Source organism: Scylla paramamosain, chromosome 17, assembly GCF_035594125.1.
Source record: "Scylla paramamosain isolate STU-SP2022 chromosome 17, ASM3559412v1, whole genome shotgun sequence".
NCBI classification, from domain to species: domain Eukaryota; kingdom Metazoa; phylum Arthropoda; class Malacostraca; order Decapoda; family Portunidae; genus Scylla; species Scylla paramamosain.
In genome coordinates, this window is record NC_087167.1 from 5,714,194 (window position 1) to 5,727,969 (window position 13,776).

The window sequence follows — 13,776 nt, forward strand, 5'->3', positions numbered from 1 at the left end:
AGGTAATTGAGGCGTAAAAAAGGTTGAAAATAGGTGTAGTGTGTACTGTGGAGGGGCCTGAATGCGTTACTGAATACAGGGATAATTAGATCAGGTCAAAAAAGGCTTCTGGTAATGAAGGTCAAGGAGAAATTAAGAAAAAAATAATAAAATACGTAGGTAAAACTAGGAAACAAGAAAAAAAAAGTGTAGAAAAGATACTTAAATACTACAGAAAACAAGAATAGAAAAGAAAAAAAAGAAAAATAAGACGAATAGAAAATGGACAAAAATTGACTGTAAATGGACATGTTGAGAATGCATAGAAGAAGAATGCTGAAGAGAAAAAGAAATAAATGAATGAAAGCTTGTAGTTGTATAAGTGAATAGAGAGATCAAGTAATAGCGAGTTTTGAGACAGGAGAAAAGTATGCATAGAATAGTATAGACAGTAGACCATGGCAGAAAATGTATGTAGTATAGAGAGAACTAGCAGTATTATGCATCTTCGTTTATTGTTCGACGTGTTAAGAGAAGAGTATTCATATTATTACTGTGGTGATCAATGCTAAGGACTCCCTAGTGCATGGGACGCTGGCACTGCTCATCACGCTCTCTAGTACTGATGATGATGGTGATGGTGGTAATAACAATGATAATAATAATAGTAATAATAATAATAATAATAATAATAATAATAATAATAATAATAATAATAATAATAATCTAGTCTTAATCTACGTGTATAGTAACTATTATGCACTATTATTGCTTTGAAATTTATTTTTTTCTTTACTGATATTATTATTATTATTATTATTATTATTATTATTATTATTATTATTATTATTATTATTATTACTATTATTGTTACAGACTGCATCACCATCACCGTTATAATATTACTATAGTTACGACTGACAACAGTAACGAAAGACAATATTGACCTGTGACGACACAAAGATCCGAGTGTGACGTCAGAAAATGTTCCCCACGCCCCGTTTTCTTCAGTGGTATCACTCTGAACAACATCAACCGAAAACGGAATAACAAGACTGTGTGTCATCACGTCTTAGTGAAGGAAAAAGAAGTTGGTAAAATTAAATCTGGCTTTTCTGTATCATGACCACGTTAACTCAAGTCTGCAACACGTGATTGATGTGCTGCCTTGATTTGCTGCACTGGTGACGTAATACTTGCGTCTCGATGAAATGCTCCTCTTTTTTCCTTCTTTTTTTAACTTACATTGTCATTGAGATTGCTTTTTTTTCCTATAAATTCCTCTTTAATCTTAATTTCACAGCTTGAATACGAATTTATGTACTTACTTTCACACTGCTCACACCAAACGTCATCTTGAGGTGCAATCTCGTCCTCCCTTACAACGTTGCTTCGTCCCCGCCTTGAGATTCCTCTTCCATCAACATCAGTCACTTTTTTTCTGCGTACTGCATCACATTCATCACCTGCCTCAGTCCCTTCACCTCGCCCCTTCGCCTTTTCCTTCACGTCTCCGCCCTTCAGCATCTTCACCAATTTTGGCCTTTCCTTCGCTTGCGTCATAACACATGCCACCTACTTGGGTCCGTCTTCCTCCTCCTCGGTGAAGAGGTAGGTGCTCCAGTAGGCCATGTTGAAGAAGGCGAACACGATGGGGAAGGTGATGCGGGAGATGACGTCGATCCGCTTGCTGCGCGTCGGGAACTTGGACAGCCAGGTGCGACAACAGTTCTGGCGCGGCGCTGCCAGGTGGATCTCGCACGGCCGCGATTTGTCCCCACCCATACCGCCGTTGTGGCGGGACACGAGGGGCTTCTGAGAGAGTAGAGAGAGGAGAAAGTTAGTTAGTGCGGCTTCAGTGAAGCTCCGGGGATTAAAGAAAAAAACATTTTCAAGATCTTTTTAACCACACACTGATGGCAGCCGTGGCACAGCCCGAGTCCTTCCCGCAGCCTTGTTGCGGTGGCAGCAGTGGGGTGGCCTGCACTTTTCTCATTCCTTTCTGCGCAGCCAAACAGCTCGCTGCCGATGGAATGCGGCGATGAAATCGGCTAGCACAACTCTGCCTTTAAGGAAACACACACACACACACACACACACACACACACACACACACACACACACACACACACACACACACACACACACACACACACACACACACACACACTCATTCACTCACTCACTCACTCACTCTCACACACACACACACACTCACTCACACACACACACACACACACACACACACACACACACACACACACACACACACACACACACACACACACACACACACACACACACTCACACACTCATTCACCCACTCACTCACTCACTCTCACACACACACACACACACACACACACACACACACACACACACACACACACACACACACACACACACACACACACACACACACATGCAAACACTCATCGTGCTACGCATCTACAAGCGGGCGGCATGCGAAAGGCTGTTAGGCGGTCTATGGAATCGGCCAGGCTGTCAGCAGGCTGTCGGCGGCGTCAGTCAGGCCGTTCAGGCGCAGTGTCTCGGCAGCGCGGCTACTCAGCTACTGAGGCGGAGTTAGCGGATCTCTGAGCCAGTCAAGCGAGTCAGCAAGATCATCAGACTCAAGGAACTAAAGAGTCAGCCTGACATAGTCAGGAGAGCCAGAGGCAAGAACGGTGACATTACTGCCAGAACAGGAAAAAGGGAAGAGACAGCAGGGTGAGGGCAAGGACCGGAAGGTCAGCTCAGGAGCAGAAGGCCAGGTCAGGGGCAGAAATTCTATGGCAGTGTGAGGGTTCTATGAGTAGTAACAAGAACACGGGCAGTGACAAAGCCTAAGGACAGGAGACCAAGAGATATGACAGGGACTGTAAGGCCAGTGACAGGAGGGACTACCAGGCCAGTGCCGAGGAGTCCAGGACAGTGTGTGGAAGTACAGACAGACAAATGAAGGAAAAGATAGTCAGAAGAGTGCCAAGAGTGTCGGAAGTGTCAGCGCAGAAAGGCAGTGGAAGTCGCATCAGATTCAGAGTGTGAGGCGCGGGTGCACAGGTGCCCGGAGGACGGGGCGGGCGGGGCGGGGCGGGGCGGGTCCGCCACTCACCGTCTTGGCCACCAGGAGGTCCATCAGCCGCCGGGGTCGCGGGGGCGGAGCCGGCTGGCGGGGCAAGACGGAAACTCTCTGTAGAAACAACAACAGCAACAACAAGAACATTACTGACCGTGTCTCACACTCTCCCTGACCAGTCCATCCGTCGGTGTAAGATGAGGAGTGGGGGAGGGATGGGGTGAAGGGAAGGGGAAGCGGAAGGAAGGGTTAGAGGGAGTAGGAGAAAAAATTGCGTATTATAATAAGGTTGGAAGGAAGGGGAACGGTATTGGAAGGAGAAGGAGGCAACTCTTCAAATAGTAGGAAAGGATATAATGGTAGGGTAAGGATTTGCCAGATTGGGGTGGGTTTGGAAAATGGGCGTCTCCTTGCGTCGCCAGTCTTAGGGCACACACACACCCACACATACACACGCGCTTGGTTAGGATCAAGTGAAGGCTATTAAGGATATGATTAGGGACAATACATGGCGTGGGTGGAGGACTGGTGATGCAACAAGCACTGGAACAAGGGTAAGTGAACATGGCGGGAGAAGTAACAAAACGGCACATTAAGAAAAGAGACGAGAAGGGAGGCTGTAAGCTGAATCGGGTGCTGTGGAACTAAAAGTGCTATTAGTTGAGGGTTGTTGCGTTAAGGGCTGCCAGAAGATGAAGGGGTTTGTTGGGGAGTGCAAGAGAGTAGGAAGTGGGAGAAGGGGGAAATGTGTTGGAGGTGCTGCACGCTGAGGGATGCTATAAGCTAGGGGTCATTATTGCTCATACTGTGTGTAGATTCCTATGGAGAGAGCAACAGCAACAGCAGCAGCACTAGAGATTACTGCAATAGGAAGAAAAGCATAATGATGACGATGATCAGCACCCACCATGCCGAAGGTGTGGCCGTCCTCGCCGGCCTCCTGCAGCGCCGCCTCCAGCGCCGCCGCGTGCTCCATCTCCCACTGCTTTTTCTGCTCCTTCAGCTTCTCTTTGAGCTTCTCGCGGTGCTTGTCGGAGCGGGACGCGTAGTTGACGAGCGCGAACTCAAGCAGCGCGCCGAACACAAAGGTGAGGCACACACCCGTCCACACGTCGATGGCCTGCACGTCCGTCACGAACATGATGACGACCACCACCATCATCATTACGGTGGCGAGGGCGAGGGGGAGGGCCATCAGAGCGAAGATAACACCACGCCCCACCGGAGGCAAGGCGACGAGAAAAACGTTGTGTCAGTAACACAAATGGCCAGGGAAACGAACACACGCACACACAAACACACGCACGCACACATATCTGTATACACATGTAGGTATATTCGTAATCTTAAGCTATTCCATTTTTGTTAACAACATATCATGCAAACACATACAGGTAAACATCGTGTCATCCTCATCATCCTTTTTATCATTCTCATCCTCATCCTCATCCTTATCATCCTCATCATTATCATCATCATTATCAACAACACTATCACCACCACCACCACCACCACCGAAACTGTTGGGTAGAGAGAGAAGGTTGACACATGGCGCTCGGGTCCAGCCTCTGTGCGGGGCGTGACACTGAAAGCGAGGAGGCAGCCAAGAGTCGTGGGTTGCGCAGTGGCCGGGGGCACCTTGGCGGGGAGAGGGTGGGGACAAGCTGGGAAGGCATGCCGTTTAGAAGCTGCGGGGGGCGGAAGGGGAAGGAAGGCGCCATCAGGGAGAAACAGTCCGCATATGAAGCATTGGTAAGGGCGGCAGCCAGGGAGAGGAAGTGTCACGCTCTTGTGCCACAGACTTTAGAGGCCGGCGGGCAGGCGACGCAGAAGCGTCTCCGCCACACTGCCGCCACCAGACGCCCTTGTGTCGGGCAGTCAAGGCCCGGAGTTCCGCAGAGAGCGGCGAGCGGAGAGGCGTAATGAAAGGGTCTTAGGAAGATACGGGAGGATGAAGACAGAATGTATTCTTCTCTCACCATTTTGACAGACTCTTCCGGCCAGGCGTGGGCCATGGGCTGAAGCAGCAGTGGCCGCGCACAACACTCCCATGCGGAACACACACCCACACAGACACACACAAACACACACGCACACTGAGTGCAACACTCAGACACCCGAGCGACACAACAATCAAGCTGCGCCCCGGGGAGAGGGTGAAAGGTGAGCTGGTGCCCGGCAAGGTAGGGTGAGGGTTAGGCAGGGTGTGGCAGGGCGGGGAGACATGCAGGCAGCGGCGTGGGCGTGGGCTTGGCGTGGGCGAGGGCGTGCTGGCCCCACGGGATGCAGGACACACCGAGACACTCGCGGATTGACCTTGGTGTAGGACACCGGTGGCAGAGTATTGTTTATACTGGAGGTCTGCGTGGACATCGTCAGGAGGGTGGTGACCCCCAGCGAGACCCGCGCAGGCACGGCGTTCTGGTCCAGCCAGAAGGACACCCAGGACACGATCACCAGCATGCAGCACGGGATGTAGTACTGGATCAGGTAGTACGAGAACTCGCGCTTGAAGACCAGGTCTACCCGCAGACAACTGTATTCACCTGTACCGACAGTTACAAGGGGTTACTAATGCGGCCCTGGGGGCGGACACGCTACCTTGGTGTAGGACACTGGCGGCAGCGACTGGTTGATGGAGGACGTCTGGGTGGACATGGTAAGCAAGGTGGTGACGCCCAGGGCCACGCGGGCGGGCACGGCGTTCTGGTCCAGCCAGAAGGACACCCAGGACACGATCACCAACATGCAGCACGGGATGTAGTACTGGATCAGGTAGTACGAGAACTCGCGCTTGAAGATCAGCGCCACCAGGAGACACGAGTATTCACCTGTGCGGGAAACTGATTACTGGCGCGCCTCCACCTGTCACGAGAGGAGCAGGAGGAAGAAGAGGAGGAGGAGTGGCTGGTGGCCTGGTGGTTGGGAGAGAAAAGGGGACAGGACGATGGAGAGTGAACGAAAAAGACTATCTACAGGGGAAGCGGAAGGAGAGATATGAACCATAGGACGACAGGTGAACGAGAAACAAGTGTTAACTGTAACTTTCATAAATGAAGACCACAAGTACGCGAGTCTGAAGTGTGCCCTTCCTTAGCGCTCTCTCTCTCTCTCTCTCTCTCTCTCTCTCTCTCTCTCTCTCTCTCTCTCTCTCTCTCTCTCTCTCTCTCTCTCTCTCTCTCTCTCTCTCTCTCTCTCTCTCTCTCTCTCTCTCTCTCTCTCTCTCTCTCTCTCTCTCTCACACACACACACTGATGCTGAATTTACCATCACAACCAAAAATGACACGACATCAGCACCAGCAACAACAACAACAACAACAACAACAACAAGGCATTTATGATCCCCTCTTAATCTTTACAGCATTTTTTTCTGTTAAACATAACATTAGCAACTACCGCATTTGCTGATGTACAAGACACTTCATTATTTTCCTTAAACCATCCCAGCGAACCAGATAAATCTCATATACTCTTATATACTTGTAAAAGGTAACTAGGGCACATCCAACACATGGGCCGATAAGATACTGTTCGAATACTTGCTAATGTTACCTCTCTCTCTCTCTCTCTCTCTCTCTCTCTCTCTCTCTCTCTCTCTCTCTCTCTCTCTCTCTCTCTCTCTCTCTCTCTCTCTCTCTCTCTCTCTCTCCTCTCTCTCTCTCTCTCCTCTCTCTCTCTCTCTCTCTCTCTCTCTCTCTCTCTCTCTCTCTCTCTCTCTCTCTCTCACACACACACACACACACACACACACACACACACACACACACACACAGTCATATCGGCTTTCTCTCCTAGCCTTGACCCGCTGCTTGTAATATGAATAAAGAAAAGTATTCCCTCGAGGGTTGTCTTCTCACCCTAACCTCAAAGCCTTGTCCAAGTTCACCGGCCGTGTGTGACAGACCTACAGTCGCTTTTCGCCCTATATTAAAGGGTTTCGTTGGTCGCTGCAAAAGAGAGAGAGAGAGAGAGAGAGAGAGAGAGAGAGAGAGAGAGAGAGAGAGAGAGAGAGAGAGAAATAGTCTGATAGTTGCTTAGGACTCTTGGTTGAGAAATATATTCAAAAGTTGTAAAAAGAGCGGGATGTATTTAGTCAGTCATTAATTTATTTATGTTTTGCTTTCCTGCTAGTTTCATATTATTTATCTCAGTATGTTAAATAATTCGCCTGAGAGACTTGCTTATTTAAACATTCATTAATTTGTTTCTGCTTGTGCTTTAGCTTAAGAATTATTTTCTATATGTTTATGCATTTCATTCTTCCTTGTAGTCAGTTAACTCTGCATTAAATCTTTAACGTATTATGTTTTTATTCATTAATTTATTATTTTTATTTACTTATCTTCTTTTAGCTTCCTTGCTTTCTTCGCTTATGTAAGTTTTCTTATTATTTATAACATTTAACTTGAAATCTGTTTAATTGGGTAAAATCATTTTTCAATACACGATACCATTTTTATTTATTTATTTTTTTTTTTTTTCTTATTTTCATGAGCACTGATTCTATATTTCTTATTTTCTTTAAGTGCTGACCAAGCTGATAGGAGAAGGAAACCAGTCTCGTGTGTTCTGTTGGCCTGAACATCGACATGGTGAGTACCAGTCAGTAAGTTTACATCACTTCATCAGAATCCACTCACTCCCTCCTCGTCTCGCATGGGCTCACAATTTTCACTATTTGTAGCATATGAACCTGTATCACCGCTGCCACCATCACTCACAGAAAGGCAATCGCTGCAAGCACTCTAAAAAATACATACTAGTTTCTTTTAGTAAATATACATATTCATATGAAAAGGAGTTTTATAAGTAAGCCTAGTTTTGTGTATTATTGTATTATCTATGAATTTCGCTCTTGGATTTTAGCTTCAGGAATTATTTATTTATTTATTTATTTATTTATTTATTTATTTATTTATTCACCATTTATTCATTCTTTTATTTTTTTTTTCATACTGTTCACGGTTAGGGAGGTGTGGCAACAGTTATCACGTGCAGAGTATGAAAACATTATTTCTCATTTATTAACACCACAGTGTTATTGCAGTGTCGAAATTTAATCAAATGAAGAACGCAACGAAACAAGCCCCACACATTATAATCAGTTTTTTTTTTTCTTCTTTTTTTTTTACCATAAATAATCAAAACACCACTGCAGTAATTGGTCTTCTAATACTCTCCCTTTGTACATTGATTTCATGTGTTGTTACTATATAGAGGTAACAACATTTATAATCTACAATTCAATGTTGACCTATGTAAACATCTGCTGGCAGGGCTTTGCGACTAGCCCTCACTCTGGTTTCCGTGCAGAGACAGTCTTTCGTCCTGTCTTGTAAATGTACTGCTCTCATTAACTGTTTGTTAGAGGTAGCCTTCCTATCCTACTGCTGCCACCAGTTTTACTTAATGGATAGAATGGTAAGAACTCAGATACACAGTACAAGCAGAAGAGAGGGCGAGAATCTTCACGTGGAAGCCCGGAATTAATTAATCTATCACGTTGGATGGTGTCCTTAGTATTAAAAAATAAGAAATGAATAAATAATAAATAAATCTAACATCTGTCCAGGAAATTACATAATGTAGCCTATTTCCAGGTGGTCCTTCCAGATCATCAGCTTTTTTTTTAACGACGTTATAGGCTTAAAGGAAATTTAGACATGACCGTATACTGTAAACCGGTCTATACTGGGGACTATCGGTGCTTTGGACTCACTGTTGGCAGTCTTCTATACGTTCAAGGTTTTCACTATACTATGTCCTCTACTTCATACTGTGTTTGTACTACTTTACCGTACACTTTTCTTAACTCTGCATTGTATCGTATCTTATCTTTATACTACACTGCGCTATAGCATATAAATTTTATAAGAGCATTAGGAAATTACGGAAGCGGTAAGTAGTAGTCCCTGTACTGTTCTTTATTAGCTTATACCTTAACTTTATGCAGCAATAATGTACTGTATACTACCACTTTACACTATATATGATAGTGCACGTACTTTAATGCTGTAATAAGCAACGTTAGTAACCAAGCAAAATAAAAAAAATAATTAAATGGGGGGAGGGGGGGAAAGATACACTACGCACTGCGCTATGAAGAGACTTTTCAACGGGGAAAATGCCAACCTTTGAAATGTTGAAAAAAAACTCTGAGGAACTTCAAGCAGTACTACGCTACATTACAGGCAGTCTTACTAACCTGAAAGCAAGGGCGACGGCTTAACCAGAAACTACCGCCACAGAGGCTCACAGCGCAGCACAAGAATACCGAAGCAAGAGTGTGTGCTGAGAAAACAGTTTAGTCATTCATCGCCTCAGAAGTTACCCGACAGGAAGACGCAGGAAGAAACACGGCGTAGATCAAAAGAAACGACTTTATCGCCCGCCTCGTCGTTTTTTCCCCGGCAGCCATGTTTCACCAAACGACGCCCATGAAACATTACTTACTTTTATTGCCTTGAATGTCAAAATGTGTTAGCGCCCAACATTTCTCGTAATACTTTGTGCTGTTCAATATATTTCCAGGGTTAGGAGCTACTTTCTTGCCTGAAATGTGGTTGTGTGTAAGCTTTTCACATTCCTTTCTTATGTTTCGTACTTCTTAATATATCTTGATAGTTCTTGTTTTTCTTCCTTGAATGCGCAAATATTTAAGATCCGTGGGTTTTTTCTTTTTTCCATATTTTGTGCTACATAACATTTTAACGGTCAGAAGGTAGGTTTTTCCCTTAAAAATGTGTACACTCTTCTCATTTCGTTTTAGCATTTTGTGTTTCTCAGCTTATCGTAAAACTCAGGTAAAGTTAGTGTGTACTTGATACGTGCTTTGCTTACCTCACGTCTTAGTGGAATATTTGAATGCATAATTTTTTCGCATGTTTTTTTTTATATTTCACTTTACTTAACTGTCAAGCTCAACTGGTGCCAGAGCTTCAGTGCCAGTACTTACACAGCTCAAGTAATGTTAATACTTCATACATGCATTGTTTATATGAGTTAGCTTCGTGTTCCTTGATTACTTATATCTAAGCTGTCCACATTTTTTTTTATATTTCTTGTTAGTTCATTCTGAGGCTCAATTCGGCGTTATTGCTTACGAATGTGCGTGCCGTGTTACGAAAAAAAAAAAATCTTCCGTGCCTACGACTTTGGTTATAAACAAGAAACTCGTATATCATTTCTGAATGTCTACTAAATCTAAACTCTTTATATTTCGGTACTTCATTTTTTTTTTTTTAAGCTCCATTAGTGTTATTACTTTTTGCGTGCAGTGTTAGAATGCAAACTTATTCCCCTGCCCACGAATCTGGCAAGGAAACAAGGAGCTCCTATGTCCCGTTTCGTGTTATTTGAATAAGTAAATCTAAGGTCTCATTCTGATACTTCACGTTTACTTAATTCTGAAGGTCAAGTAGCGTTATTACTTTTTTGTGTGCCGTTTTAGGATACAAACTTTACTTGCCCACGAATTTGGTAGGAAAACAAAAAGCTCTATAACCTTTTTCGTGTTACTAAATCTCGATTCTCAACATTTTTATATTTCCTGTGTCTTAATAATTCTGAAGCCAAAGTGGTATTATTACTTCTTGCGTTTATGATACAAACTTTACTCTTACGTCCTTTTTCGTGTTATTTCAATAGCTAAATCTAAGGTCTTCACATTTTGATATCTCACGTTAACTTAATTCTGAAGCTCATGTATCGTTGTTACTTTTTGTGGGCCGTGTTACGATCTTCTTCCTCGCCCACAAATCAGTATAAACAAGGAACTGTGCTTTGGTGTCAGTAATGCGCTGGGTGTCGAAGGTCAGCGCACACAATACCAGTGGTTTGGCCTCGTAATGTCCTCGTCCTTATCGCCAGCATGGTTACCTCGCGCTTAGGGGATGATGTTAGGGATAAGAAGTGCTGTGAGCAAACGCCATTTTTCTTTTTTTTTGTTCTTTTTTTCTTTCCTAATAACCGCACAAGTTAAAAGGGATGAACAGAGTTTACACAGTTTATTTTTTCCGTTTTCGTCTGTCCTTATATCCGGGTATTTATTTATCTATGAATCTTTTTATTTATTTATGAAACGAAAAGTCATGAGTTAAATTTCTACGTTTTCTTTGCGTATTTTTTTTTTTTCTTCTTATATCGAAAAGGAATGTTATATTTTAACTTTCCGTGTTTTCTTGTCTTATCTTTCAGTGAACGCCAATTAGTTTATTATTTACCATCACCTTGCATATTCCTCTTGTCCGGTTCCTTTTATTATTAGTATTTAAAAAAAAAAACAAGTAAACAAATAAGATAAATAGAAGATACGGGAGCGCTCTGTACACCAGCAAGTACGGTATATATACTTTTTTCCTTTGGGAGTTCATGTTCATTTATGCTTTCTTTGCAGAGTTTTGTATTCCTCTCTTTTTCTCTTTTCTCACCTCTTCTGATGAAGCGTGGGAAAGAGCTAGGAAATGGAAAGGAGAAATGGAGCATGGCAATGGAGGGACTCCGGAGGGAAAGTCTGATTAGGGTAAAGAGAGGAAGGCAGGGGAAGAGGGAAGGAGGAAATGTGAGAGGAAAGCGAGAAGAGGGAAGGAAGAAGGTAGAGGACACAAGAATTTCGCAAACATTTCTTGAAACCGAGCATTAGAGCATAACGAAGAGAGAGAGAGAGAGAGAGAGAGAGAGAGAGAGAGAGAGAGAGAGAGAGAGAGAGAGAGAGAGAGAGAGAGAGGGGATAGAAAAAAAATAAATGTGATGCGAATAGAGAGAAGGAAAGAGAAGATAAATAGATAGAGACAGACAAACAAACAGACATGAACAGACAGAAAAAAAAATGCTGAAAGGAACTTGGAAATGAGAAAAGAAAGAAAGGATGAGGTGACAAAAAGAAAAAAAAAACATTAGCCAAAAAATATAAAGGAAGGCAAGAAAGAAATATGATAATGGAAGAAAGAAAAAAATGAGACAAGAAAGGAAACAAAAATGGAAAACAAGAAGCAATGCAGCAGAATTGTAGGCAAAAACAGAGAGAGAGAGAGAGAGAGAGAGAGAGAGAGAGAGAGAGAGAGAGAGAGAGAGAGAGAGAGAGAGAGAATCTTAAAATCCCTTCTTCATCACTTCCACACTCAAGAAAAAGAAAAGGCCCGCGCGTCCTCACACACACACACACACACACACACACACACACACACACACACACACACACACACACACACACACACACACACACACACACTAACGAGGTATAAAAAAAAGACGTAGATATGGAAAAAGCTAAAGAACCAGCACCACCATTGAGAGAGAGAGAGAGAGAGAGAGAGAGAGAGAGAGAGAGAGAGAGAGAGAGAGAGAGAGAGAGAGAGAGAGAGAGAGACTATGAAATGAGGATGATTATGGATTTCGTTTAATCTTCTTGATAAATGAAGGACTGTGTGTGTGTGTGTGTGTGTGTGTCACGTGCTACACTAGTGACACCTAGCTTTTACCCTCCTCGTGAGAACTTAAGAGCCCATACAGTTCGATCTATGGCTGAGACTGCTGACCTGTCACGCGCCACACGCCCCGTCCACTTGCTCGGGGAGGAGAGTAACTGCTTAAAACACTCAGTGAAGTGACCCTCACCCTGCCATGTTGGAGCTTAAGACTTTGCCCTTTGCCACTGACTTAACTCTTTTACTGCTCAACAGTCTCTTTTTTTTCATAATAGCTTACTTAAATTTCAGACATTGAGTTTCGTATTACAGTTTGTATTACAGTGTCTTAAATAGTTCCCAAGATAAAAGATAAGAAAATAAATAAGAAAACCTATTCTTTTGTGTGTGTGTGTGTGTGTTCATCCATTGTTTTTTTTTTCTACGATGCTCTGAATGTTGAAAAGGATGAGTACAGCAGAAAAAGGGTTAAGGAGCGGTGTGTGTGTGTGTGTGTGTGTGTGTGTGTGTGTGTGTGTGTGTGTGTGTGTGTGTGTGTGTGTGTGTGTGTGTGTGTGTGTGTGTGTGTGTGTGTGTGTGTGTGTGTGTGTGTGTGTGTGTGTGAGAGAGAGAGAGAGAGAGAGAGAGAGAGAGAGAGAGAGAGAGAGAGAGAGAGAGAGAGAGAGAGAGAGAGAGAGAGAGAGAGAGAGAGAGAGAGAGAGAGAGAGAGAGAGAGAGAGAGAGTTCAGTAGCTACACTCCAGGAACATCATTGGTAAGTAAAACCTGAAAACTGGCAAGGAAGGTAATTAGTCATGTACAAGTCAGTGAACGTAAAAGCTTGTCCCACATGTTTTGCTGCCAGAAACTAATAAAAACAAGCTGCTTATGTGTTTTAATCCCCTTCTTTTACTGCTTACCCTTTCCTATCCAATCCCTTCCCTCCCTTCACCCTCCCCTCTTTTTCTTTTCAATCCTTTCCTTTCTCTTCTTCCCTTACTGGTCCATTTTCCTTTCTCTCTCCCTCCTTTTCCCTTCCTTTATCCCTCCTCTTCTCCTCCCTTCCCCTGCCTCCCTCCCTCCCTCCCTCCGTCAAGGAAGAAAAATAGTATTAGTAAGGTCGGTGTCCTGCTCTGAGGGGGAGAAATAAAGAAAAATTATTGCATATAAATTAAATTAAAGGTTTGTATTAAAAGGAAAACAATAAGATTAAAATAGGCTGTAGCTTTCATTATTACTATTATTATTATTATTATTATTATTATTATTATTATTATTATTATTATTATTATTATTATTATTATTATTATTAT

At 43.5% G+C, this 13,776-nt stretch overlaps 1 protein-coding gene across 5 annotated transcripts in view; it reads right to left on the reverse strand.

Annotated features, from left to right (window-relative positions):
• Nucleotides 1-475: 475 nt before the first annotated feature.
• Nucleotides 476-13,776, reverse strand: part of LOC135108369 (glutamate-gated chloride channel-like) — a 45,086-nt gene continuing 31,785 nt past the window's right edge. The window contains exons 9-12 of one of the 5 annotated variants that reach the window (XM_064019298.1): nucleotides 5,375-5,604; nucleotides 3,966-4,178; nucleotides 3,095-3,172; nucleotides 476-1,794 (exon numbers count right to left, since the gene is read on the reverse strand). In XM_064019298.1, coding sequence (XP_063875368.1) covers nucleotides 1,555-1,794; nucleotides 3,095-3,172; nucleotides 3,966-4,178; nucleotides 5,375-5,604 — 761 coding nt within the window. In that variant the 3' untranslated portion in view covers nucleotides 476-1,554. Of the gene's footprint in view, nucleotides 1,795-3,094; nucleotides 3,173-3,965; nucleotides 4,179-5,374; nucleotides 5,605-5,659; nucleotides 5,890-13,776 lie in introns of all 5 variants that reach the window. The other 4 variants (XM_064019299.1, XM_064019297.1, XM_064019301.1 and 1 more) reach the window with 4 other exon arrangements.